The sequence below is a fragment of the Marmota monax genome, unplaced genomic scaffold, assembly GCF_021218885.2.
Source record: "Marmota monax isolate L192 unplaced genomic scaffold, Marmota_monax_Labrador192_F-V1.1 WCK01_AAM20220418_F8-fsc00025, whole genome shotgun sequence".
NCBI classification, from domain to species: Eukaryota; Metazoa; Chordata; class Mammalia; order Rodentia; family Sciuridae; genus Marmota; species Marmota monax.
In genome coordinates, this window is record NW_026691950.1 from 13,667,847 (window position 1) to 13,693,953 (window position 26,107).

At 38.1% G+C, this 26,107-nt stretch overlaps 1 protein-coding gene across 1 annotated transcript in view; it reads left to right on the top strand.

Annotated features, from left to right (window-relative positions):
- The window catches only part of Spmap2l (sperm microtubule associated protein 2 like), a 61,210-nt gene that overhangs the window by 20,064 nt on the left and 15,039 nt on the right, over positions 1–26,107 (top strand). The window contains exons 3-6 of the mRNA XM_046445874.2: positions 4,875–4,928; positions 8,100–8,228; positions 14,109–14,246; positions 19,246–19,360. Of these exons, the coding sequence (XP_046301830.1) occupies positions 4,875–4,928; positions 8,100–8,228; positions 14,109–14,246; positions 19,246–19,360 (436 nt within the window). The remainder of the gene's footprint in view (positions 1–4,874; positions 4,929–8,099; positions 8,229–14,108; positions 14,247–19,245; positions 19,361–26,107) is intronic.

Consider the following 26,107-nt stretch of genomic DNA (forward strand, 5'->3'; position numbering starts at 1 on the left):
TAAGACTCTGTCTCAAGTAAAAATTTTAAAAAGGGGGCTGGGGATATAGCTAAGTGGTAGAGCACTCTTGGGTTCATTCCCCAGTAACATAAAAAAAAAAAAAAAAACAACTGCCAGGTGTGGTGGTGTGTACCTATAATCCCAGTGGCTTGGGAGGCTGAGGCAGGAGGATCTCAAGTTCAAAGCCAGCCTCAGCAACTTAGCAAGGCCCTAAGCAACTTAGAAAGACCCTGCCTCTAAATAAAATATACAAAAGGGCTGGGGTGTGGCTCAGTGTTTAAGTACCCCTGAGTTCAATTCCTTCAAGTAATGTCTCCTGAGTTAACAAGATTTCCTGTGGCTACATAGGTAGTAAAGATCATTTATACATACTAAGTTTTTATACTTAAAAAAAAAGATTGTGAAGACACCGGTGATGATTTTTTGTCGTTACTATTTCTAACTGCTTCTTGCTTTTGCTTGATTCATTAATTTGGGGTGGATTATTTGAGGAAATTGTTTTATCTCTGTTATCTACCTCTAAGCAGTTCTTCTTCCATATAAAAATGTCTAGGTCTAATTAGTTATGAAATAAAATAATTTCTGGATAAGAGCATTCTGACAGAGACAGAGAGAGAGAGAGAGAGAGAGAGAGAGAGAGAGAGAGAGAGAAGAGAGAGAGAGCGCTATTAGACTGCCCCACTAGTAGAGACCTGGAATCATTTCCATAATGGTTGTTCTACAAACATGTATTTTTTGCTAGGCACCCAAAGTAAAGGTTAAAAAAAAAACAAACAACTTCCTTAGCTATTGACAAGCCATAGGAGACTAATTATCACTGCAGAAAGGGGACAGCAATGTAATAATCCTCATTAAAAAGACATTGTGAGGTAATGCAGTTCCCAAGAGAGAAGGGAAACCCATGTTAGTGAGATCATTTTCAATTGAAATAACAACCCAATTTAACTGTCTACAGGAACAACTAGGAAACTGTCAATAGACTTGCATAAAAGGCTGCATTAAAAAAACAAACAAATTCAAAACCTCTTATTTTGCTGGTGAAAAGAAGGTAGCAGGGGAAGTCTTGGCTCAGGGATGATGTCTGAAGTCAGAAGCTAAATTGCTTTAAAAGCTGAATATATAATAAGATGTTTTGTCTGCAACTCTGGCTTTTGGCTCCCCTGAGCCTCCCTGGAGAGTTGCCCCAGGCTCTCCCATTGGGGATTATCTGGTACCTGTGTGGCAAAGCCACTCCTCTGTTGAATGAGGACATGAGTGTTCTTTCTGGCAATGAACAGTGTCTTCATTGTTTCTAGATGAACATGACTAGGCGTGGCTAGGAGGTTGCATTCTATCAGTTACATAAGGGATGCTAATCTTTTCACAGTCAAAGAATCTTTTGGTTAATTGTCCACAACTACGATCACATGTTTTGAAATATATTTTTTAAAAATGTTCATTGTTCACAGAACAAGTATTCATTAATTAAAAAAAAAACAAGGACACATATAAGTGTTAGAGGTTACTGTCAGTATGAAATAACATGGAGAAGATATAATTCAGAAACAAATTTGGTATTTTGGGTAGCCTCTGCACTCTCTTTGTGGATAATATAGGATTCTACTTGACTTTTTGAGATGATCTAAAGATTCTAGACTCCCATTATTGCCCTTAGGGGGATATATAATCCCATAAGGATTTGGGAACTTCAAGCTAGGAAACCTGAAATTGAGTCCTAAGAGACTAATGTGCAGACAGATTAGTTGGAATAGAAAAGGGGGAAGTTAGGAAAGTTCAGAGAGTGATATTGGTAAGAAAGGGCTTGAGCAGCTGGGGTGGAAGTGGCTCACCATTTTTATTACTTTCTAGTTTGTATTTTATCTAGCAATGTCTTGGATCAATATAACAATTTAAACTATCTTAATTATATCACTATATAGGGTTGAGAGCTCCAAGATTTTTCCTTATAGAACCCTTAACAAAGTTATATTTCAAACAATTAAAAACCAGTTCACTTTAATCCAATCAGCACTTACTAAATACAAGGTATTGTGGTAGGTGATGCAGACGAGAAAGGAGAAAGAAACTGATTTTTGTCTGTTTTATTCACCAGTGTACAACTAGCCTTAGAACATTACTGAGTTCATGGCAAATACTGGAACATTTATTGAATGAATAAAGCTCAAAGAATGAAGTATTCACCTAAAGAGCAGAAAATGACAATAAGGGGCACCAAAACACAGAGAAGGGGAATTCCTTCTGGCTTTTGATGACATAGTCTAAGTAATTATTAGTTAAAACAATCTATGATGTATTTCCAAATGATCAGAAGATATGAAATTTCCAACACATAAAATGATTAACATTTGGAAAGTGAGAAATGTTTAGTAGCCTGATTCGATGATTTACACATTGTACGCATATACCAAAGTACCATAATGTATCCCGTAAAGATGTACAGCTATTATGTCTCAATAAAAAATAATTTAAAGATGGAACTTCCTGTTAAAATTAAACCTAGAATCTCCAAGGTTTGGGAGAATTGTTGGACTAATCCCATGTCCCTGAGATTTGTCATTGCTACCACCTTGCTGGCTTCTAGGGGATGTTCCACTCTTAATATTATGAACTGGTTTGTACATAGATTCCTTTTTAAAAAAATATTTCTTTTGGTTGTAGATGGACATAATAACTTTATTTTATTTATTTATAATTTATGTGGTGTTGAGGATCAAACCCAGTGCCTCACACGTGCTAGGCAAGCGCTCTACCACTGAGCCACAAACCCAGCCTAGAATTCTTGCTTATACAATTCCCATACATAACTAAGTCAAGGCTATAGATGAAATAAGTCTACTATGGACCAAGGGGCAGTACATGAGAGCTCCATGTAATATAGTACATAATAAATAATAAATTAATATAGCACATAATAAATTAAAGACAATAAATATGCAACATAACAAAGAGCCTATTGGCTCCAGAAGATCTTAGCTAAAATACATACTTGTTAGTTGGAAAAAAAACTGCAACTAGCCTATTAAGTTAATTTATAGATGGATTGGTAGCCTTGGATTGTGAAGAGGTTATACTGGTAAATTTCAGACAGGATATAATTTGAAAATAGACAATTTGGAAATAGATAATTGGATTAATGGATTTTAGCTTGTTCTGTAGACTGGATGGCTCAGTTTTGTGAATGTGCAATCTTGGGAGTTGCTGACTTTTACTCCCCCTTTGACTCTTCCCACTTTCTGAAAGGAGGTCCGTGGTATATCAAATGACTTTTAATAAGGAGGTATTTCTTCACATAAGGGTTTGTAGGAGCTATGTCATCAACCAAATCCCACCTGAGCAGGGCCAGGATTTATTTTAACATGGAGAGTTTGTAGCCTATGACAGAGCTCAGGCAAGTTTTGGAGAGCTTTTCCCATCAACTGTTCATCAAAGCTCTTCCTTGGGCTAATTCACTTGGCCTATTTCCTCACTTATGAATTAAGCTTCTCAGGTGTGGGAGTCCATCAATTTAATAGATTTGGGGAAGAGAACTGGACTCTTCTGAGACCTCTCTCTGGGACCTATCCACAGTGGTAATGTTTGTGATCTGCTTTCTATCACATAGCAAGCTTAGCCCCTGCAGTGAATAGCCTGAAGCTCTAGGACCTACATTCAATTCAGTATGTCAGGGATCCAAACTATTCTCTTCCACCCAATTTTATCAATAATAGTGATAGTATTTTTATTCTATTTGTCCAAATCCTGTACCTATTTTTCTTTTGGCTCCTAATTGTGATGGACAAAAAGGATTTTGTTATTGGGCTCTTCAAGCTCCAACCAAGTATATAAATAATTATAATATGAACTTCAGTAACATGGGAGGTATATAGTCTGCATTAGTTAGGCAATGCTGCAGTAACAAACAAGATGCAAAACTCTCCATGACTTAACATTAACACAACAGAAATTTATTTTTCAGGCTGGGGTTACAGCTCAGTGGTAGAGTGTTTGCCTAGGACATGTGAGGCACTGAGTTCAATTCTCAGCACCACATTAAAAAATAAATAAAGATATCATGTTCACCTACAACTAAAAATATTTTTTTTAAAAAAAGAAATTTATTTCTCCCTCGTACTATAGTGTGAATTAGTTGGTCCTCCTCTACCCTGTAGCTCTGTTGCTAACTAGAATACATGACTTCCAGGGTCACAGCAACAAGAAGAGAGAGAGTAGGGGTGTCACATTTGCTCCTAAGTGCATTACACTGGAAGTGATACCCAACACTTCTACTGAATTTAGACATGACCAGTTATGTGACTCCAAACAACTGCAAAGAAGGGTTGGAAATGTATGGAAACATATAGATACTTAGAGAACCCAAACTTAGTCTGCCACAGCTGGAAAAAGAATGATCAGGAAGGTTAAGAGAACAGAGTGGGACATGAAGAGGGTTGAGTGGTACCAAAAGTGTATTTTGTCCATTTCAGAGTTTTGCCAGAGGTGGATAGACATCCTGTCTGAAATTTACCTGTACAATCTCTTCACAATCCAGTGCTTCCAGTCCATCTACAAATTAACTTAATATGCTAGTTGCAGGTTTTTTCCTACTAACAAGTATGGATTTTACCTAGGATCTTCTAGAGCCTATAGGCTCTTTGTTATGTTGTATATTTATTGTCTTTAATTTATTATGTGCTATATTAATCTCTACAAGTGAGAATCTTGAGCCCATAGTAGTTTGGGATCCTTCTACACTCTTCAAACCATCTCAAGTGTAGCATTATTTCCCCTCCTCCCCAACAGACAGATTTCCTTGAGTAGGAGTCATCTAATGTAACTGTATTTCTTAGGCATTCTTTTTAAATTAATCAGCTGGTATTTGTTAGTATTCTTTCTAGAAGGAGAATCCAAGATCTTTCTGAGCCCAAAAAACAATGGGGAACTCCAGATAGGTAAGACATTATTCTGTGGTCTTGTTTGATATGATTGTGTTTGCTACATCAAGTAGATAAGTCTTATCCTACTCTGCCATTAATCCTGTGTCCCAGGTGGATCCACTCACCTCTACCTAACTGGATCCACTGAGCCAATACTGTCACCGTGACATCTCGGGCTAATCCGTGGCCAGCAATTCCCAAATTTGAACATGGGGATCACCTGAGGAACTTTAATACTGATGGTTGCCTTGATGGCATTCCCAGAAATGCTGACTGAATTGGTCTAGGGTACAGCTGTGGGAGTGTTAAAAGCTCCCCAAATGGCTCTAAAAAGCAGAATGTTTTGAGATTCACTGCCCAGAGTGTGACTCCATGCTCCTTTGACACTTTTGTGTCCATTCTGCAGATCCATACCTGTACCACCCAGTCCTGGGGTCTCTAAGCCTCTGCCTAGAACACACCTGTTCTCTGGGTCTCCGGCAGGCTGGACCCTCCGCCCTTCCATGCTTGGCCTTAGGAATCCCCTTTTTCTTCTCTGGCTCCTGAATAAAGCCTGACATTTTAAGAGAAGGTAGATTACAGAAAAATCAAGCAGGAAGTATAGGGAGTTCCCAGTTTACCTCAGTTTCCCCTATTATTCATATCTCACATTTACAGTTGTTACAATTGATGAGCCAGTATTGATACATTATTGTTAACTAAAGTCCATAGTTTATATTGGGTTCACTTTTGGTGTTGAATGCTTTTATGGGTTTTGACAAACGCATAATGTCATGGATCCACCTTTACAGTATCATACAGAATGGTTCCACTTCCCTCAACTCCTCTGTGCTCTCTTCAGTTATTCTTTTTCCTTCCTCCCCACTCTCTGAAACCCTGGCAACCACAGATCTATTCACTGTCTCTGTATTTTTCCCATCCTTTCCACTGCAGCTCCCCTTTTTCTGGCCCTGGTTCTCCTCCCCAGTACTTGCTGCATGACACCATCAGGTGAATCCTCAGTTTTCACCATGCATTCATTCAAACTTTTTTTTTTTTTGGCTCTAAGGATTGAACTCAGGGACCCTTGCCTACTGAGCTGCATCCCCAGCCCTATTTTGTATTTTATTTATTAGAGACAGGTTCTCCCTGAGTTGAGGCTGGCTTTGAACTCCCAATCCTCCTGTCTCAGCCTCCCCAGCTGCTGGGATTACAGGTGTGTGCAACCTCGCCATGCCAAATTCAGACATTTTTGTGTGTGGTGCTGGGGATTGAACCCAGGGCTTTGTGCATGGAAGTCAAGCACTTTACCAACTGAGCTATGTCCCCAGCCCCAAACTTTTATTGAGAACCGGACACATTGTCATGCCTGTAATCCCAGCAGCTCAGGAGGCTGAGACAGAAGGATCGTAGGTTCAAAGCCAGCTTCAGCAAAAGCGAGGCTCTGAGCAACTCAGTGAGACCCCGTTTCTAAATAAAATACAACAAAGGATGAGATTGTAGCTCAGTGGTCAAGTGCCCCTGAGTTCAGTCCCCATTAACCCTCCCCCGCACCCCCACCCCAAAACCAAAACCTTTGTTGAGAAACTCTAGTGAGTAGCAATCAACTACTCAAGAGAAAAATCTCCAAGAGATGAAGACAGGAGCTGGAAGAACAGGTGGGCTGAGTGGGACGCTGTTGATCACAACTGAGGAGGGCATTGGAAGCCATAGCGAGGCGGGTGGTTGGGACTTCAGTCTAAAGTCACTGGAAACCTTTGCACTGTCTTGAACAGTATCTCGATCAGGTTTGTGTTTACAAAGATCACTCTGGCATTAGTGTGGAGAAAGAAGTGGGCATGATGGGTGTATGAACAAGAGAAGCAGCGCTGGAGATGAGGAGAAACCAACAGATCTGAAATGGAATCTGTGGAATGTAGGGAGTGGGGGCATTGATGTTTCTAAGATGACTCTGGATAATGTTTGCAGATCAGAGAAAAAAAGATCATATCCAAAATCAGAGACAAAGTTGAGGCAAGTAGGGAAAGAAACCCCTGGATACTTTGGAAGACATGAACTCAGTTGGCAAATCCAATTTTTTGTTTTTTGTTTTTTTTGTTCTTTCTGGTGCTGGCAATTGAAGCCAGGACCTCACACATGCCAGGCAAGTACTGAGCCACACGCCAGGCCAATTCAGTTATGGGCAAAGTTATGGGTTACTGAGGGACCGTCTAGGCTGCCTTCTGCCATCTTACCCAACCCAGCAGTGCTCCTTCCTTGTTTCCCAGCAGGACTCTCCACTTGCACCCAAACTCTCCTGGTTCAAGACTCAATTATTCCCATTCCTGCCACAGAACATGCTTCATTTCTGGCAGTCTGTGCCCTTCAACTTTCTTCTGTGAAGCCTTTTCAGGTTAATCCTATACATTTCTGTCTGTCTCTCTCTCCCCGCCCTCCTTCATGCTAGTGCACAGGATTGTTGAGACTAAATGAACTGATATCTGTAAAGCACTTAGTACAGTTCCAGGAACACAGTAAATATCACACAAATCATAGTCATTAACATTATTCTGTGACTATTTTCTGACCACCTGGTGTAAGATTTCGCCCAACAGGGAGTGCAGTGGAGAGGAGGGCATGTCCAATTGATGCCCACCTGACTGTAACTTAGACTGTTGATTCCCCGAGGGCAAGAATAGAACTGTCTTATCTCTAATAGGTTATTTTGGGTGACCATTTTTAAGATAGTGGACAAGTAGGGAGGGAGAGCATGGGAGGAGGGATAGATGAAATCTTGATAGGGCAGAAGGGTGGGAGGGGAAGGAAGGGGACATGGGATTAAAAATGATGGTGGAATGTGATGGACATTATTATCCAAAGTACATGTATGAAGACACAAATTGGTGTGAATACACTTTGTATACAACCAGAGATATGAAAAACTGTGCTCTATATGTGTAATAAGAACTGTAATATATTCTGCTGTCATCTATAAATAAAAAAATTAATTAAAAAAAAGATAGTGGACAAAATTGTCTTATTTTATTCTTATTTTGATGTCCATGATTTCTCTCTTTCTGATGACTGGGAATTTTAAAGTTCTTTGATGGCGCTAGTTCTTGAAATGAAGTAAAACCCACATAGACTTGTCAAGAGCTATGTATAAGATGTTCATTCTCAGTGAATCTTTTTTTTTTTTCACCATTTTATCTTTGTGTATTTTAACAGAAAACTATTTTGGGGAAATCAAGATCCCATTTGTCCCATTCGTGAGACTGCTTTGAAGACTCAGCCATCCAAAAGACTCAAGGACCTTGCTCATCCCAAGCCAGTCTCCAAGCATTATGTACCTAACAGGTTGGTGTTTGTGTCATGAGGTCACTTTGCCATGACTCCTTCAAGAAAATGAACATAAAACCCAGGCCTTTCTCCCAAGAGTCCTGCATTGTTCAATCTACCATCAAAATGTATTGAGGATTAGTGAAGCTGTGTCTGTTTCCAATCTCATATGACAGTCAAACTTTTCCAGAGCAAGATCCAGACTCGGATCACATTTCATAATGCTTTGGTTTATGAGAATTTTTAAAAATAAAATAACAGTGTTATAAAATAGCTTTTTTTTTTTAGTGGTGGGGATCAAATCCTAGGCCTTGCACATGCTGGGCAAGGGCTCTACCACTGAGCTACATATTGAGCCCCAAGATCTTCAAGGTGTCTTTAATGAGTTTTATAGAAGCCATTAGTTTTTCAAGTTAGGATCCCTGATTTTAGTATTAAAGACATATTAGAAGTTGAAGGTATATCCAAAGTCACCTGTTGGGACTACTTCAGAGGACAGGCCACTCCTTTCTCTAAGTTCTTGCCTTGCTTGGGAGATGCTGTCTGTCCACGATGCACTCCCCCCCATCTTCCTCGCCTGCCCTCTCAACGTCCTTGGTGGGTTCCTCTTTCTTTTCTGCCATTTCCCAATTGACTTCTTTCTCTTTCTGCTCTAAACAATTCCCAAAACCAAGGCTGTCCTCTCATATGGATTTTGTTTCTAATTGTGTGGTGATGACCTCCAAATCTTCAACTCCTCTCTCTTATCTCAGATGTACTGGGCTCCTGGGGGTGGGGATGGAGCCAGGGAAACCTCCCACTCAGCATGTTCAAAACAGAACAGGACTCCTTTTTAATCAAATGTTGGTTGAATGAGACACTTGTTTCAGAATGACATTTATAATGTGCAATCATTGGTGTAATTGTTTGCTTTTAAAAGTTTATTCAAGAATATGAACTCAAAATGGGTATGGTGGCACACACCTGTAATCCCAGCGACTCAGGACGCTAAGGCAGGAGGATGGCAAGTTTGAGGTCAGCCTGGGCAACTTAGTGAGACCTTGACTCAAAATAACATTAAAGAGGGTTCAGGATGTAGTTTAGTGGTGGAACGCTCACCTAACCTGTGCGAGAGCCTGGGTTCAATTCTAAGTATTGCAAAGAAAATTTTTTTTCAACAAGGTTTTTGAAAAAAACAGGTTCAATGGGAATCACTTTGTCTGAACAAGAGAATTCCAGTTGTACGTTGTTAATTACATCTTCCTTCTTGAATAATGAATAATCCTTGCCTGTTTGATGATGTCTTACCATTCTTTTTGTTTTATTTATTTTTAAAAATTTATTTATTTTTTTACCATTATTTTTGGTGACATGTTACAATTGAATTTAACTCAGCACACGTTAGGTGTGTATCATATTTTGCTTCATATTGTTTTATATTCTTATTATACTTAATTTCCTATTATATAAAAAAGATGTTTAAAAGGAAACAGGGCTGAGGCTGTGGCTCGGTGGCAGAGTGCTTGCCTAGCATGTGTGAGGCACTGGGTTTGATCCTTAGCACCATATACAAATAAAAAAATAAAGGCATTCTGTCCATCTACAACTACAAAAAAATTTTTAAAAATAAAGGTGACAAAAATCTCCTATAGGCCTATAATTCAGATAAATTTTTTTATATTTCCTTCTGGTCTTTTTTTTTGCCATGTATATGTGTGCATTTTATTTATAGTCTACTTACAATTTTTGAGATAATCAATATATACTTTATATAATGTTTTTTTATACTTAATTTTTTTTGCTGATCATTTAGGTTAGAGGTCGATCTATTTTTGATTTCGATCTATTTTTGATTTTCTCTATTATTTTACTGTTTTCTATTCCATTTATTTCTTCTCTGCTCTAAATTATTTTCTTTCTTTTGATTGCTTTGGATTTCATTTGCTTTTCTTTTTCCAGTTTCTTAAAGTAGAAACTAAAATCATTAACTTGAGACCTTTCCTTCTTTCTAATAGTTATTTAGTCTATGTATTTTCCTCTAAGTCCTGTTTTAGCTGGATTTCACAAATGTTGCTATGTTGTGTCTTCATTTTCATTAAGTTCAAAATGTTCATTAACTTCATTAAGTTCATTAACTTCATTAAGTTCATACTTTCTTTTAGTACTGGGGATTGAACTCAGGGGCATTTAACCACTGAGTCACATCCGGAGCCCTTTTTTGTATTTTACTTACAGACAGGTTCTCATTGAGTTGCTTAAGGCCTTGCTAAATTGCTGAGACTGGCTTTGAACTTGCAATCCTCCTGGCTCAGCCTCCTGAATTGCTGGGATTACAGGCATGTGCCACCATGCCTGGCTTCAAAATACTTTTTAATACCTCTTTTGATGTCATATTTGAACCACAAATATTTTTGAGATAGGTTCTTGCTCTGTTGCCCAGGTTCTCTTGAACACCTAGGCTCCAGTTATCTTCCTGCCTCTGTCTTCTTGGTAGCTGGGACTACAGGTGTGTGACACCGTGCCCAGCTTACAGCTTTTAATTTTTGTTCTATAGTGATGACTTCAGGATCCATAGTACACATCTTGAACTTTGCATGGGCTCTGTAGTACACACCTTCACGTTGTACCGCTTTGTGTGGTGTAGTATGTCTCCCGTTCCTCCTGCCTGGCCCCGGGGCTGTTATCATCATGTATTTTACTCTACATTATCTTATAAATCCCACAATGCATTTTTATTTTTCCTTTAAACATTAAATTATCTTTTAAAGATATTTTGAAAAATAAGAAAAGGCATTTTATGTTTACCCACATTCTTACCATTTCCCATACTCTGTTCTTTGAGGTGAATCTAGATTTTATCGGGTATCATTTATGCTCTTTGGAAAACTTTCCTTAATGTTTCTGAAAGTGCAGATCTGCTACTGATGAATTCTTTCAGCTTTTGAGTGTCTGAAAAATTCCTTATTTCACTTTCATTTTGAACTGTATTTCTGTTGGTCATAAAATTCTATATTAACAGATGTTACCTCACTGTCTCCATTGATTTTATTGAGACATTGCTATTCTTTTACATCTGTTTCTTTGCACCTGTGGGAGCCTTAACCTAATAGTGGTTTGATCCACTGATATGGATTCACTGAGTGGTATCTGTAGGCAGGTGGGGAGTGGCAGGAGAAGGTAGGTCATTGGGAGTGTGCCTTTGGGGTATATATTTTGTCCTCGGTTGCCATTTCCTGGGCTGCTTTCCCCTGCCATGCTCCTCCACCACTGTGTTCTGCCTCATCTTGGGCCCAGAGTAATGGAATTGGCTAACCATGGACTGAACCTCTGAAACAATGAGCCAAAATGCAATTTTCCTTCTCTAAATTGTTTTTATTGGGTATTTTGGTCCCAGTGATGCAGAGCTGACTAATACACTAAGTTTCCTTCCTCACAAGCCTGCCTGGGAAGCCTCCATCCCTGCTGCATGACTGACTCCTTAATAATGTCTCTCATCACTCCAGCCTCAAGCTCCAAGAGAACAGAGGTTTTCATGTTCTTCACTCTTTCTTTCCTTAGCATCTCACACTGTGACTGTTGATCAATAAGGACTTTTTTTTTTGAGTATATGAATAAGGGGAAAAAGGATAAAAATTATTCCAAAATACTACCCATTGTTATTTTGAATATGTGCTAGTATGCACTCTTTCTCTCAAGAAATTAAAAAAAAATTAATTTGTTTTTTTAGATATACATGACAGTGGAATGTATTTTTGAATTTTTTTTAGTTGTAGATGAACAACAATATCTTTATTTTTATTTAATTATTTTTATGTGGTGCTGAGGATCGAACCCAAGGCCTCATGCATGCGAGGTAAGAGCTCTACCACTGAGCTTCAACCCCAGTCCCAGTAGAATGTATCTTGACATATTATATATAAATGGAGTATAAATTCCCATTCTTGGGGGTTGTACATGATGTGGAGGTCATGTTGTACTGGTGTGTATTCATATATGAACGTAGGAAAGTGATGTCTGATACATTCTACTGTCTTTCCTTTCCCATCTCTGTCCCTTACCTTCATTCCCCTTTGTCTAATCCAATGAACCTTTATTCTTTCTTCCCCCCACTTATTGTGTGTTAGCATCTGCATATCAGAGAGAACAATCAGCCTTTTGTTCTTTGAGATTGGTTTATTTTACTCAACATTCCAGTTTCATCCATTTACTGGCAAATTCCATAATTTAATTCTTTTTTTAATGACTAATACTCCATTGTGTATATATACCACATTAACAATTTCTATTATTAACCAAGCATGGTGGCATGTGCTTGTAATCCCAACAACTTCAGAGGTGGAGGCAGGAGGAGTCCAAGTTCTAGCTCAGCCTGGGAAACAGTGAAGCTCTGTCTCAAAATAAAAAATAAAAAGAATTGGGATATTGGGCTGGGGTTGTAGATCAGTGGTAAAGCACTTGCCTAGCATGTGTGAAGCACAGGGTTCAATTCTCAGCACCACATATAAATAAACAAACAAACAAATGAATAAATAAATGTCAAATAACAAATGAATAAATAAATGTCTATCAACAACTAAAAAATAATAAAAAAATAATAAGAAGAGGAGCTGGGATGTAACTCAGTGCTAGAGTGCCCCTGAGTTCAATCCCCAGTATTCTCATATATAATATATATGTAATTATATGTGTAGATATTTGTATAATATAATTATATATGTGTTTATTTCTTCTACAATGAGAAAAATACAGCATGCTCTATGTTAAAATAATATTTGAGTACCTGCTAATTGATGGCATTATAAGACTTGGTCTTATGGAAAATTACAGGAGGAGGAAAAACACATGAATGTTAGTAGCACTGCATTTCATTGATATGCAATAATATAATAACTGGAGAAAATATATAATAGAAGGAGAAAATTAATACACGGGGAGAAATTAATACACAATTTGATGAATAAAGTCATATTTGAATAGTGCTTTATAAATTATAAAATGACTTTACTTATTTAATCTTCAGAGCTACATAAAATGTATTATTTTCTCCATTTCCTAAGGCACCCATGTACTTCTAGTTGTTGGCAGCATAAGGCATAAGTCACATGGTCAGTACACATTTTTATGGCATTTGGTGTTCGCCATTCCTCACTGACGGAATGTGGAGTGATTGAGTTTGTCTCCCACTTTATTATTTTTTTTTTTATCTCTGACCCACTGTCTGGGCCTCTGTGCTGCTCATTGGCTGTCTAGTGACCTCTTCTTTCTAATCCCTGTGGTCCCCTTACCTGAATCTAATCTGTCTGAGGCGACCCATTGTTCAAAACCACCTCTTCCTTCTGTTTCTCTGATTCCCAAACTGAACTGCTATTTCCTGCCCCAAGATAACCCAGGTAAGTGCTGGAAACTCCTTACCTGTTTGAACTCATCTGTGTGTGGGGGTGGGCGTGGGGGTGGGGCTGGGTAGTTCAGCAGTCACCGGACTCAGGTCTGGCAGTTGTCAGGCCCCTGAAAACAGATGCAGGTATGGACCCGCCTTAAGCCTGAAGGGTCACAAGGAAGGAGATGCGGGCTAACACAGAGACTGAGGCCCACAGCTGCAGCAAGTAGACGGAGGCGTGGGCAGAGGGACAAGGATCCCTTTCTTAAAAAAACAGAGGTGCTCTGAGAAAGAATAGAATCAGAAGAGACGCTGCAGTCTGAGTTAACCCATGGCCGGAAAGAGTCAGGATCACTTCCTTTTCCACTGATGATACATTTTGATTAAGAAAAGACGAAGAGGCAGGGATAATAAGAACAATATTGTTATTTATCCTAAATACTCTCATACCTGCTCTTCTAGGTCTGGGGATCAAAGCTGAAAAATAACGTGATGATCTGAATTCATGCCTATTTAACTCATTTCTCTTATACAACTTGCAGGCCCCAATATTACTACAGTTGTGGAAGAGAGTCTGTAATTTGGAAGATACCTCCATCTGCCTTGTTTACCCAGCCCTCCAAAAGGACCCAGAAGCTGGCACAGCCCAACAGATTCAAAAGACAGCCTCTACTAAGTCGGTAGGGTATCTTGAGAGTCTCCCTAAATCCTGACTCAATCTAGTTAAATGTCACAATACTGTTGTTCTAATTTCAATATGTGCAGTTTTTTGAGTGTGTGCAATTTCATGAGCTAAAAGTCCATTTGTTTTCCAAAGCATCAGATAAAAAAAGCCAAATATTTGCAGAAACTGTAGCTAATCTGAATATTATCATCAATAATTACATTTGACTCAAATTGTGGTGAAGCTAAAATTCACATTAGACTTTATCATTGTTAGTCAATTAAAAGGAAATTTTTCAGGAGTAGAGTGTTTGCCTAGCATTTATGAGGCCCTGGGTTTGGTCATCCAGTGCCACAAAATCAGAATAAAACCAAAAGGGAAATCAGCAAATGAACATCACAGGCTTCTGCAATTTGCAGAACTTGATGTTCTTTTACATCTTGCTGACTTGGCACATGCTTTTGCTTTTGCTTTTGCTTTGAATGACGAATTTCGCCTTCTCCTTAAAAGACATCTTAGGAGCTGCCTTCCCCAGCTGATTGTGATATGGTTGTTGGAAAAGGTACTTCAACATCAGATTGCATTAGTGGAATATGTTCGGTGTGCAGACGTGGGGAGGCAACAATGCATTCGTGTGCTGCAGTGGTTAGGACACACTGGGTCTCTGTAACCAGTGTCAATGTTATGCCTTAAGAAGATGACAATACATTTGAGACTTGTTCAGAAGGAGGTAAATGTGATGTCAAGGCTTCTGGAAACTGTTATATGAAAAATAGTTAAGAGAAATGACATGTTTAGCTTAGAGACCAAGGAAACAGGGATAGCTCTGTTCAAGTGTATAAAAAGGATGGCATATGAAAGAGGAAGAATGGGAAGAAGAGGAAGAAGGAAAATTAATTTATATCCATCTCAGTACAAGAAGGAATTTACAGCAGATGTCAGCTAATTTTAGAAAAGTCTTTCTGAATAGCTTTCCAGGAATGGAAATTGGAGTGGGAGGGGGGATCGTTCTCTAACCAGTCTCTTATTTGACCTTCAAGTTTGTTGTATGAAAGCAAACAAAGCAGAAACTGTAGCTAATCCAAAGATTAGTGGAGATACAGGGATATACAAAAAAAAAAAATGTACTGCTACACAAGCTTGGGCTCTGAGGCACTAGAGGGGCTGATTGACTAGACGGCTCACCAGCAGATTTGAGCAGGCAGAAGAAAGAATCAGCAAACATGAAGATAGGTCATTTGAGATGATCAGTTCTGAGCAACAGAAAAGAATGAAGTAAAATGAACAGAGGCTCAGAGACTTCTCATCCCTATCTGCATGGGAAGGGAATAAGTAAACTGGGCAGAGGTGTGGGCTGGCTGGAAATAAAAGGCTGAAAAAATAGTATTAAGAAATAAAGATGTGGCTGGGGTTGTAGCTCAGTGGGAGCACGCTCGCCTAGCATGCGTGAGTCCCTGGGTTCGATCCTCAACACCACATATAAATAAATAAAATTAAGGTATTGTGTCTACTTACAACTAAAAAAGAAAGAAAGGAAACTTACTGTTAAAGAAAAAAAAAAGAAAAAAAGAAAGACAAAGGACATAAGAAATATAGTTAAAGGAGGGGATTGATGGGCAGAAAAGACCTGATGGGTCCGATTCTAACAAAGGGAAAAGGGCCCGAGTGTTTATTTGCAGTGACACACATCAAAGGCAGATTTATTGTGAGAAAAACTTTTTCAAGATAAACAAGAAGCAAGAGGCTGTAGGAAATTGGCCTGATTGGAGACTCATCACTTGCACACTAATTCTCCTCCTCCGGCTGCTGGTGCCTCCAGGCTATTTGGGCTCTGGTATCTCTCTGTACCTCTGGGAGTTGAGTGAACCTAGGGCTGTCTGAGCCAATAAATTCTGGGGTATCACAGAATTCTCTTTGAGCAGGATGTTGCCAAGGCAACGCAGCATTGGTGGGATGACACTGAGAATTCTCTGAGGGGCACACCTCTGCTTAGAGATGGCTCAGACAAGCCCACAATTCATTCCTGGCTCCCCACAGAGACGTGTGGGACACCATCAATCAAGTGTATCAACAGAGTCACAAGGAGAATCTTACAAAGAGAGGAGAGAAATAAAGAGTCCGAATGAATATATGAAGAAAGCAATGGTCCCAAACATACAAAGTTTGATGAAAAACATGGCCATCCAAGAAATTCAACAAAAGCTCCAAAGAGGAAAAACTCAGAGAGTCACAGCTTGCCACATCATCAGCAAACTCAACAGCCAAGGAAAAAAAGAGTCTTGAAAGCAGCCAGAGAGAAGCCACTCATCACATACAAAGGATCTACAATAAGGTTCATGAATGAATTCTCGTCAGAAATCATGGTGATTAGAAGGCAGTGAGTGACATAGAGCAGTGAAAGAAAAAGACTACCAGCCAAGATCGTCTATCTAGCAAAACTATCCTTCAAAAGTGAAGGACAGGGGTGAGGTTTTAGCTCAGTGGTAGAGCGTTTGCCTACATGTGTGAGGTACCAGGTTCGATCCTCAGCACAGCATAAAAATAAATAAATAAAGCAAAAGTTTTGTGTCTAAAAGAGGAAGAATAGGAAGAAGGTAAAGTTATGATTTGAGATCTATCTACAACTAAAAAATATATTTAAAAGAAAATGAAGGTCAGAAGGCTGAGGCAGGGGGATCGCAAGTTCAAAGTCAGCCTCAGCAACTTAGCGTGGCTCTAAGTAACTCAGTTAAGACCCTGTCTCTAAATAAAATACAAAAGGACTTGGGATGTGGTTCAGTGGTTGAGTGCTTTTAGTTCAATCCCCAGTATCCCGACACACACACACACACACAAAAAAAAAGAGAGAGAGAGAGAGAGAGAGAGAGAGAGAGAGAAAGAAATGAAGTTATTTCAGGATAAAAACTTAATTGAGACTTAATTACCAGCAGACTTGCTATATAAGAAATATTAGAGTCCCTCAAGTGTCTTTTCAGACACTAGATAATAACTTGAATTTACATAAGAAGTATCAATAAATAAATTTCATTAAATATAAAAGACAATATAATGTACTTTTTGTTTATAATTCTTTATTCTCCTGCATGATTGAAGGGCAGCTGCATAAAACAATAGTATAGTCCTGTGTTGATAGACATACAGTGTATTTTAGAAGAGCACAAAGAGGGGTGGAGGATAAACAGACTTGGTCAGGAAGCATAGTATTTTTATATTTTAATGGATTTGGTTTGTTAGTATTTTGATGTCAATCTTGCATGTACATTTGAATTTAGTTTGCTGATGTTTTGGTATGGATCTCTGTATGTATGTATATTCATAAGAAGTATAAAAAGATCTCAAATCATAACTTCACCTTAAGAAATTAGAAAGAAAAGCAAACTTACTCTAAACATAAAGAAGTAAGGAAATAATAAAGATTGAGTGGAAATCAATGAAATAGTGATTAGAAAATGAGAAAAATGACAACCCCCTAAAAGTTGATTCTTTGGGAATTGACAACATTGACAAGTCTTTGGCTAGTTTAATCAAGACAAAAAGAAGACTGAAGTTAGTAAAATCAGGGGGGAAAATAAGAAACCTTTCTAAGGGGGGGTCATACAAGGAGTTATTACTTCTGATGTTATAGAAATTAAAAAATTATAAGGGATTACTAGGAACAATTACAAGGCTAACAAATTAGATAGTCTAGATGAAATGGACGTATTCCTAGAAAGACAAACTACTGAAAACGACTCAAGAAAAAATAGGAAATCTCAACAGACCCATCAACAGTAAAGGAAATCAAATTAATAGTTTTCAAAAATCCTCCCTGCAAAGAATCACCTAGGACTAGTAATTTCATTACATGCAAATGAATTATTGGTGAATTCTATTACATGTTTGAGAAGAATTAACATATTCATCAGTTCATTCCCAAAAGTAAGACACTTCCTAACTCATTCTATTATATTTGTATCATCCTCATACAAAACCAGAAAAGACTATTATATATTTTTAAGTATATATTTTTTTTAATTGTAGATGAACACTATACTTTTATTTTATTAATTTTTATGTGGTGCTGAGGATTGAACCCAGTGTCTAACATGCTAGGCAAGCATTCTACTGCTGAGTCCCAGCCCCAGCCCCTATTATATATTTTAATCATAATATCTCTTGTGAATATATATGCAGAGATCCACACCAAAACCACAAAACCAAAACCGCAAATCAAATCCAAATGTTCATGCAACAATTCACATTAAAATATTAACAAATCAAATCCAATAATATATAAAAATATTGTACTTCTTGGGCTGGGGTTGTGCTCAGTGGTAGAGTGCTGGCCTAGCACATGCAAGGCCCTGGATTTTTTTTACCACATAAAAATAAATAAATAAGTAAATAAATAAATAAAATAAAGGTATAAAAAAATTGTGCTTCTTAAGATTGTTTTATCCCAGAAATGTAAGAATAATATGTTGGGTTCAAAATGATAAAATCAATAAAATAAATGTAATACACTGAATTGGTAGAAGAAAAAAAAAATCTACATGATCATCTCAGTACACCAAGAAGAAGCATTTGACAACATTTAACACACTTTCATAATAAAAATGCTCAATAAACTAGGAATAGAAGGGAATATACTTAATTTGATAAAGGACATATGTAAAAACGCCTCAACAAATACAATTGATGGTGAAATACTTTCTCCCTAAGATCAGAACAATACAAGATTGTGAGTTTTCACCATTTCTATTTAATATCATACCAGAGATTCAGATTTTGTTTTATATACACAAATCCACATGTACATACTATATCACAAGATAAAATATACTACTTATTGTGGATTATAGTAAAGAAATTTTGAGAAACACCAATCTGAAAGAGCACTATGATTATGGGAAAAGGTGTTCCTAAGATGGAAACAGTATGTATCATTGACTGGAAGTTGATTATAGCAATGACAAATTCAATTATTGTCCCCATATTCAATAGATATGACATTTTATATTTCCATTTGCATATAGGTCCACCAATGATAATGTAGTAAGAAGTTCTTTTCAAATACCTGATCCTTCTCCCCGGATTTTACGACTGTCAATTGCCAAAGGCATAGATCCTAACTATGTTCCTCCAAAAGAAGTAAGTGATCCATGTGAAAGAACCAGTTCTTAATTGACTTTACAACATGGTACTCTCTTATGTCTAGGTGCCTATTTTTTTTTCTTCCTTTGTACTTCTCCTCTCATGAAATGAACTTTTCTGACTAACTCTCCTATGCTCAATGAATTGGTCAGGAGTGGATTAGAGAAGCAGAACCATGAGTGATATAGAATAAATGGTTTCTTATACAGATTAAGCATTAAGCAATGTGGGGGGAAAAAGTCTATGGAAGGCCTGGATGGCATCTGGGATTTGGTCCTGGTAATTGATATAGAAGCAAAGAGAGGTAGTAGAGACAGGTCTGTGGCTCCCTGGGAGATGTCTGAGCCAGGGGAGTCTAACCTCTTCAGGGGTGGAAGGGCTGATTCTAGTAAGGAAGCTTTAGCGCATTTAGGGGCTTAAAGTCTCCAGCTTCCTTGGGAACCACCCATATGTCCCCATTTCAATTTTCAAGGTTCTAGTCCCTCACAATCATTGCCCCAACTTTAACATAAAGGTCTGTGAAATACCTTCATTTTAACTCACCCACGCACAGAATTAGATTTTGCTTTTCAGAACTTTCAGCCCTCTGACAATAGAATAAAAGGATTTTTATTTTTTTATGGAAGACAGAGGCTTTCTGTTCCCTTATCAGAACTTTCAGTTAGGAATTCAAAGACTTGCGTGGATGGTTTCTTTTCTCCAGTTCTCAAGTGCACTTACAAACAGTCAGCCAACCCCATTGTACTTCTTGATATCACTACAGTGTCCTTTGATAGCAATGTTGATCACCCAAAGCCTGTCTTTCTATTTTGCTACTGCATGCCATGAGCTGCCAGTGGGATTTTTTTTTAAAGACCGCTGGTAGTAGTGGGCTGTTGTTATTATTATTATTATTATAGTTATTGTTTATAATAAATAATGAGCTCATTAATGCCTTTAAATCTAATCAGCTCAGAAAACAATTTCTAGATAATCTTGAACCCATATAGAGAATCTTTCCTTTGGTAATAACCTGACCTGGTGGTTGCTTCATACCAAAATACCCTAAACTTAGTGGCATAAAACAGCAATAATTTTATTATGCTCAAGGATTTTATGAGTCAGAAATTCTGACAGGAAAATAAGTAATGTTTGTCCCAGCTCTAAGATGTGTGAGGTCTCAGCTGGAAAGCTTAGAAAATTACTTAGGTGTCTGAAGTAGTAAGGGGCTGGCATCATCTGGAGGCTCCTTCGTGTTTTCGTCAGTTTAACGTGCTATAACCTAATACCCCAGCCTGGGTACTTAAACAGAAAATATTTATTTCTCACAGTTCTGGGGGTTGGGAAGCCCAAAATGCCAGCAGATTCTGTTCTAGCTTGCAGATGGCTATCATCCTGCTGTGTGCTCACATGACCACTTTGAAAATTGGGGTGTGTGGCTGGGGGTGGAGGGGTATGGAGGTAGAGGGATAGAGAGCACTCTGGTCTCTCTCTCTCTTTTTAATAAGAACACTAATCCCATTATGGGGAGTTCCCTGCTCATGACCTCATCTTACCCTAATTACTTTCCAAAGACCCCCCTGCTAAATTTCAACACACTAGGGCTTCAACATATGAATTTTGGAGAGGCACGGACATTCAACATTAAAAAAAAAAAATCTATAACAGCACCTATGTGTGACGTCTAGCTGGAAATGACTTGAGGCTAGACTCAGTTGGTAATGTGTACACCTTCCCAAGCCCTCTCCATGTGGGCAAAGACCTCTCTCAGCTTGGCAGCCATGCTCTGGGGAGTATCCTAAAATGGAGTGCCCTGAGGATGAGCATTCCTAGAGAATAGGAGGCAGCTACATAGCTTCTGGTGACTTGCCTTTGGAAGTCACAAGTCACCACAATTATACTCTGTTGATTGATGCAGGTAAGTGTGGTCTGGTTGGATTCAAGGGGGCGGGGAAGCAAACCCTACCTCCCAATGAGAGAAGTATGAAAGAATTTATAGGCGCTTAAAAAACCCTGCCACACCCAATGATGTGAGTATTTTGGTATCCTTGAGCAGATTACGAGTTAATAGTCTCATGTTTAAAATTTCAAATTTAAAAATCAAAATTTCGGGGCTGGGGTTGTGGCTCAGTGGTAGAGCACTTGCTTAGCACCTACGTGTGAGGCCCTGGGTTCGATCCCCAGCACTACATAAAAATAAGTAAATAAAATAAAGACATTATGCCCAACTACGACTAAAAAATAAATATTAAAAAAAGTCAAAATTTCTTAGACTTTCAAGTTTTGCTTACAGGTTTTATTATATTTATAATTCAAGCAGTTTTAATAATTAATTTTAAGAGTCCCAAACCATGTTTGGTTGTATTAACAAACCTAGTTAATAAAATACCTTCAAACAATTTAAACTACATTTATCAATATATTACATTTGATTTATGTTCAAGTACTTTACTTCACCCATCTACACTAGCAAACAAAATCTTCTGAAATACTAAAACATTACTTTAAAATTTAACATGTTAAGTTTATAAACATGGGGGAACTAAAGTTTTTTTTTTAAATATTGTAAGAATGGACAGAAAGCTAAGATTTTAATTTAATGTCATAATTCTAATTTGATTAATCAGTTATACATTTCTAATGGCCGTTGTAAATTTTTCACTCTCTTTAACATGAATATACTTTTTATTCTAATATACATATAGTTTCATTGTAATAATTTTAAACTTATTGAAAATTTGTAAAAATTCACATTTCATTCCCTTTCCTTTATCATTCTCCCTCTTCCATGTGTATTGTATGCAAGTGTGTGTGAATAATTTTCCCTTGAATTATTTTTGAGACAAGCTACAGCTGGTCTTTATAAATGTTATATCCAAGTTTCCCTAAATATTTCAATGTTAATTTCCTAAAAACAAGGACATTGTATTATCTAACCACAGAATAATAGTATTATCAAAATCAGGAAATTTAACATTGGTACGATATACTATATCCACCCTATCTATGATCTAGGTTCAAGTTTCATCATCTCTTGCACATACTTATTCTTAACAAAATGTTAAGTTAATGATTTGATCCTCTTAAGGTTTTTTTTTTAATAGTTAATCATTACTCTTCCTCAAGTTTAATAATAATAAGACATGCTCATAAAGGAAGTCAAGGTACTCTCACAGGTGCCTGAGGTTACTTGCCACCAGAGATCTTGGAAGGATGAACTACAGGAAGTCGTTCTCTGTCAATGGCTAGTCCTATTGAATTCCCTTTTTATAGTACAGTTTTTGGAGCCCGCACAACTTAAAAATGGACTGAGCTCAATGGTCGAGACTCACCTTGTGCTCAATCCCGGTACTGCAAAACCAACAAAAACCCACCCAGCCAAATCAAATCCAACTTAAAAGTGGATCACTCTCATGGCTCACTTAGCCCGTATCAGTGATTCTCTATTTAACCAATGTCTGCAGCTCCTACCCAGACACATCGACCTGTTTTGGATTTTAAACATCTTTAACTTTTGAGAGACTTTGGACTCTTCAGACTCATTTTCTATCTGGCAGATACCTAGATACCTTTGAGTACAAAGCACTTGAACTCTGGCTATCCCGCTTGGCTCTGTCTCACTTGCTGTCCTGATTCATAAGGTCATTGTACTCATACCCCCTCCCCCACCCATCTTCCTCAGTCTCTGTTTTCCTAGAATAAAAATTCTAGAACTAAAATCGCTGGGTTGATAAAGTGCATGAACATTTTGAGGCGATGTGTGTAAGATTCCAAAACATGGTCCCCAAAAGTAACTGATTTGCATATTTGCTTGCATTCTTTGGCTGCCTTTCCTTTGCACCAACCAATATGAAATACTACTTCTTTTGCAAAATGTTAATTGGTAGTAAAACAGTATATCTTTAAATTTCTCTGATAATAACAAAGTCAAATAGTTAATGAACTATTTACCATGCATATTTTTTTTTTCTGAAAAACTCATCACTTCATGATTTTAATTATTTTTCTACTGGCCTATATTTTTTCATTGATTTATAAAGTTCTTTACATATTAGGGATAATTATCTTCATCTGTTATATATGGTACAAATACTTTCTCCTCACTTATAATTTAAAATTATTGAATTTTAATTTATATAAAACACACATCTTAAGTGTGTAGTTTAATAAGCTCTTAACAAATGCATATGTCTATTCAATAACTACTCCAATCAAGATACAAAACATATCCACAGTTCCAGAAAGTTTCTTTCTATTTCCAGTCAATTCCTAATCTAACCCTTTCCCTAAAGGCAACTACCATTCAGATTCCTATCAGCACAGACTAGCTTTGGCTGCTCTTGAACTTGATTTAAATGAAATCATACAATATATACTCTTTAGTATCTGGCTTTTTTTGCTCAATCAACACAGTGTTTTTGAGGTTCATGCATACTATTGAGTGTATCAATACATTGTGTTCCTTTTTATTAAGGATTATTCTATTGTAAAACTACATTATAATTTTTTTTCATTCCTTTGATGGACATTTGGGATATTTCCAAATGGGCTATTGTAAATACAGTTGTGCTGGGCGTGATGGCGCATGCCTGTAATCCCAGTGGCCTGGGAGGCTGAGGCAGGAGGATCGTGAGTTCAAAGCCAGCCTCAGCAATGGCGAGGTGCTAAGCAACTCAGTGAGACCCTGACTCTGAATAAAATACAAAATAGGACTGGGGGTGTGGCTCAGTGGTCAAGTGCCCCTAAATTCAATCCCTGATCCAAAAAGCAAAGAAAAAAAGAATACAGTTTTGAACATGGTTTTATTTCTTTAGGGTAAATACATAGCAGTAGAATTGTTGAGTCATAGGGTAAGTGTAGATTTAGCTTTATAAGAAACTCTTATTTTGCAGGTGAATGTATCATTTTTGTTCTTTTTCTCCCCTCCTCTGGGAATCAAACTCAGGGCCTAATGCATGCTAGGCAAGCACTCCACAGCTGAGCCACAGCCCTTCATTTCCATCTATGTATGAGGGGTCCAGATGCTTCAGATTTGCCAGCATTTGCCATTGTCCCTTCTTAGAAGTTTTAGACATTTTAAAGCGAGATAGTCGTGTCTCATAGTGATTTTAAATTGCATTTCCAGGTCAAATATGCATGTTCAGCATTTGCCATGTGCTTCTTGGCATTTGTAGCTTCTTCTGTCCTTGAGTGTAGTTGTATTTTTGTTTGGTTTGGTTTGGGGTTTTTACATTCTTCAGGATTTTTCCACCTCGCAATAATTTGTGTTTGAAAGGAGTTGTCTGTCTTATTAAACTTAAAAAAATTAGGTTGTAGTGTTTCCTCTTTATTGATGTTTTCAAATTTTATTTATTTTTGAATATGTGTCTTTTCCTCAGGGTTATGATTTCGTGAATATCTTCTCTCTGTTTACAGCTAAACCTATTAATTTTATTAAAGGTATCATTTGATTATAAAAAAATGTTTCCAAATTTGATAAAGTTAAATTTGTCGATCTTTACTTTTACAGTTAATGGTGTCCTGGCTAAGAAGTATTCGTTCACTGTAAGCTCATGAAGGTGCTTTATGTTTTCCTATAGAAGCCTTATTATTTTTACTTTTGTGTTTTTATGTATATGATCCACTTGGAATTACTTTTTTCTGGCATATGTGAAGTTCAGGTTAAGGCGCCTCCCATATGGATATTCAGTTTTTCAACTACAATAGGATGAATTTCTTTTTTCTAATTGAATTACTTTGAATCTATTTCTGGACTCCCGAATCTGTCCTAATTGCTTATTGTTTTCCTTACACCAATGCCTTACTCTCTTGATTATTGTAGTTTTAAAATAGTTTTGAAAATAAGGTACTATAAGTCCTCCCCTTTGTTCTCTTTTATCAATGTATTTTTGGCTTTCTAGGTCTTATTCATTTTCACATAAACTTTGCAATCACCTTGTTCGTTTCTATAAAAGTGCTTTGTAGCTCTTCACTGTGTCTCACACCTATAATTTCAACAACTCAGGAGCCTGAGGCAGGAGGATCCCAATTTTGAGACCATTTTTAGCAACTTAGTGAGGCCCTCAGCAGCTTAGTGAGATTGAAGATTGAAGATGGCCGCTGCGTACGGGGGTTGCTGAAGTGCTGAGCGTGGTGCTCAAAGCAGCGGCTTTAATAGAGATTTCGCACAGTCTGTTAAAGCTCCTTTCACCGTTAATCTGTAGTGGACCACTTTGCCAAGGAACAGGAAGAACAAAGAAATCGAAAAAGAGACGCTTGGCTGCTCAGAGCCGCGGGCGCTTTGCTCCCATCTGCTTCCTCTTTCGCTTCGCTCCGGGCGGAGAAGCTGAATGTGTAATCAGCAGTGGATTGTAAGTACCCGAGGCAAAGAAAGCTCAGTGCACCCCGCCTTTTTTTTTCTTTTTTTTTTTTGAATATTTTTTATACAGGGAGAGTTTGTGGATTGGGATTGTTGGCGGGGCTGTGGTTTCTGTGCCGAAAATCCACTCCGCGGGAGCCGCCATTTGCTTTCTGCTTGCTGTCTTGATGGCTCTGTATACACTGTCCGGCAGCCGCACCTAGAGGTTGGAGCTGGGCTGCGTGCCGAGCCCTGTCCTCTGAAGGCTGGACTGCAGCCTCGAGCGTCTCTGTGGCCTGTTCACCGCTGCACCTTCGGGCAGAGCCTGCTCTGGGGTCATTCTGCACCCCCCTGCCAGGGGACCCGTGCTCCGGAGGAGGGGGATGGAGAGCCGCGGCGGCAGCCACTTGGGCCCCTGGGGCCTGGCA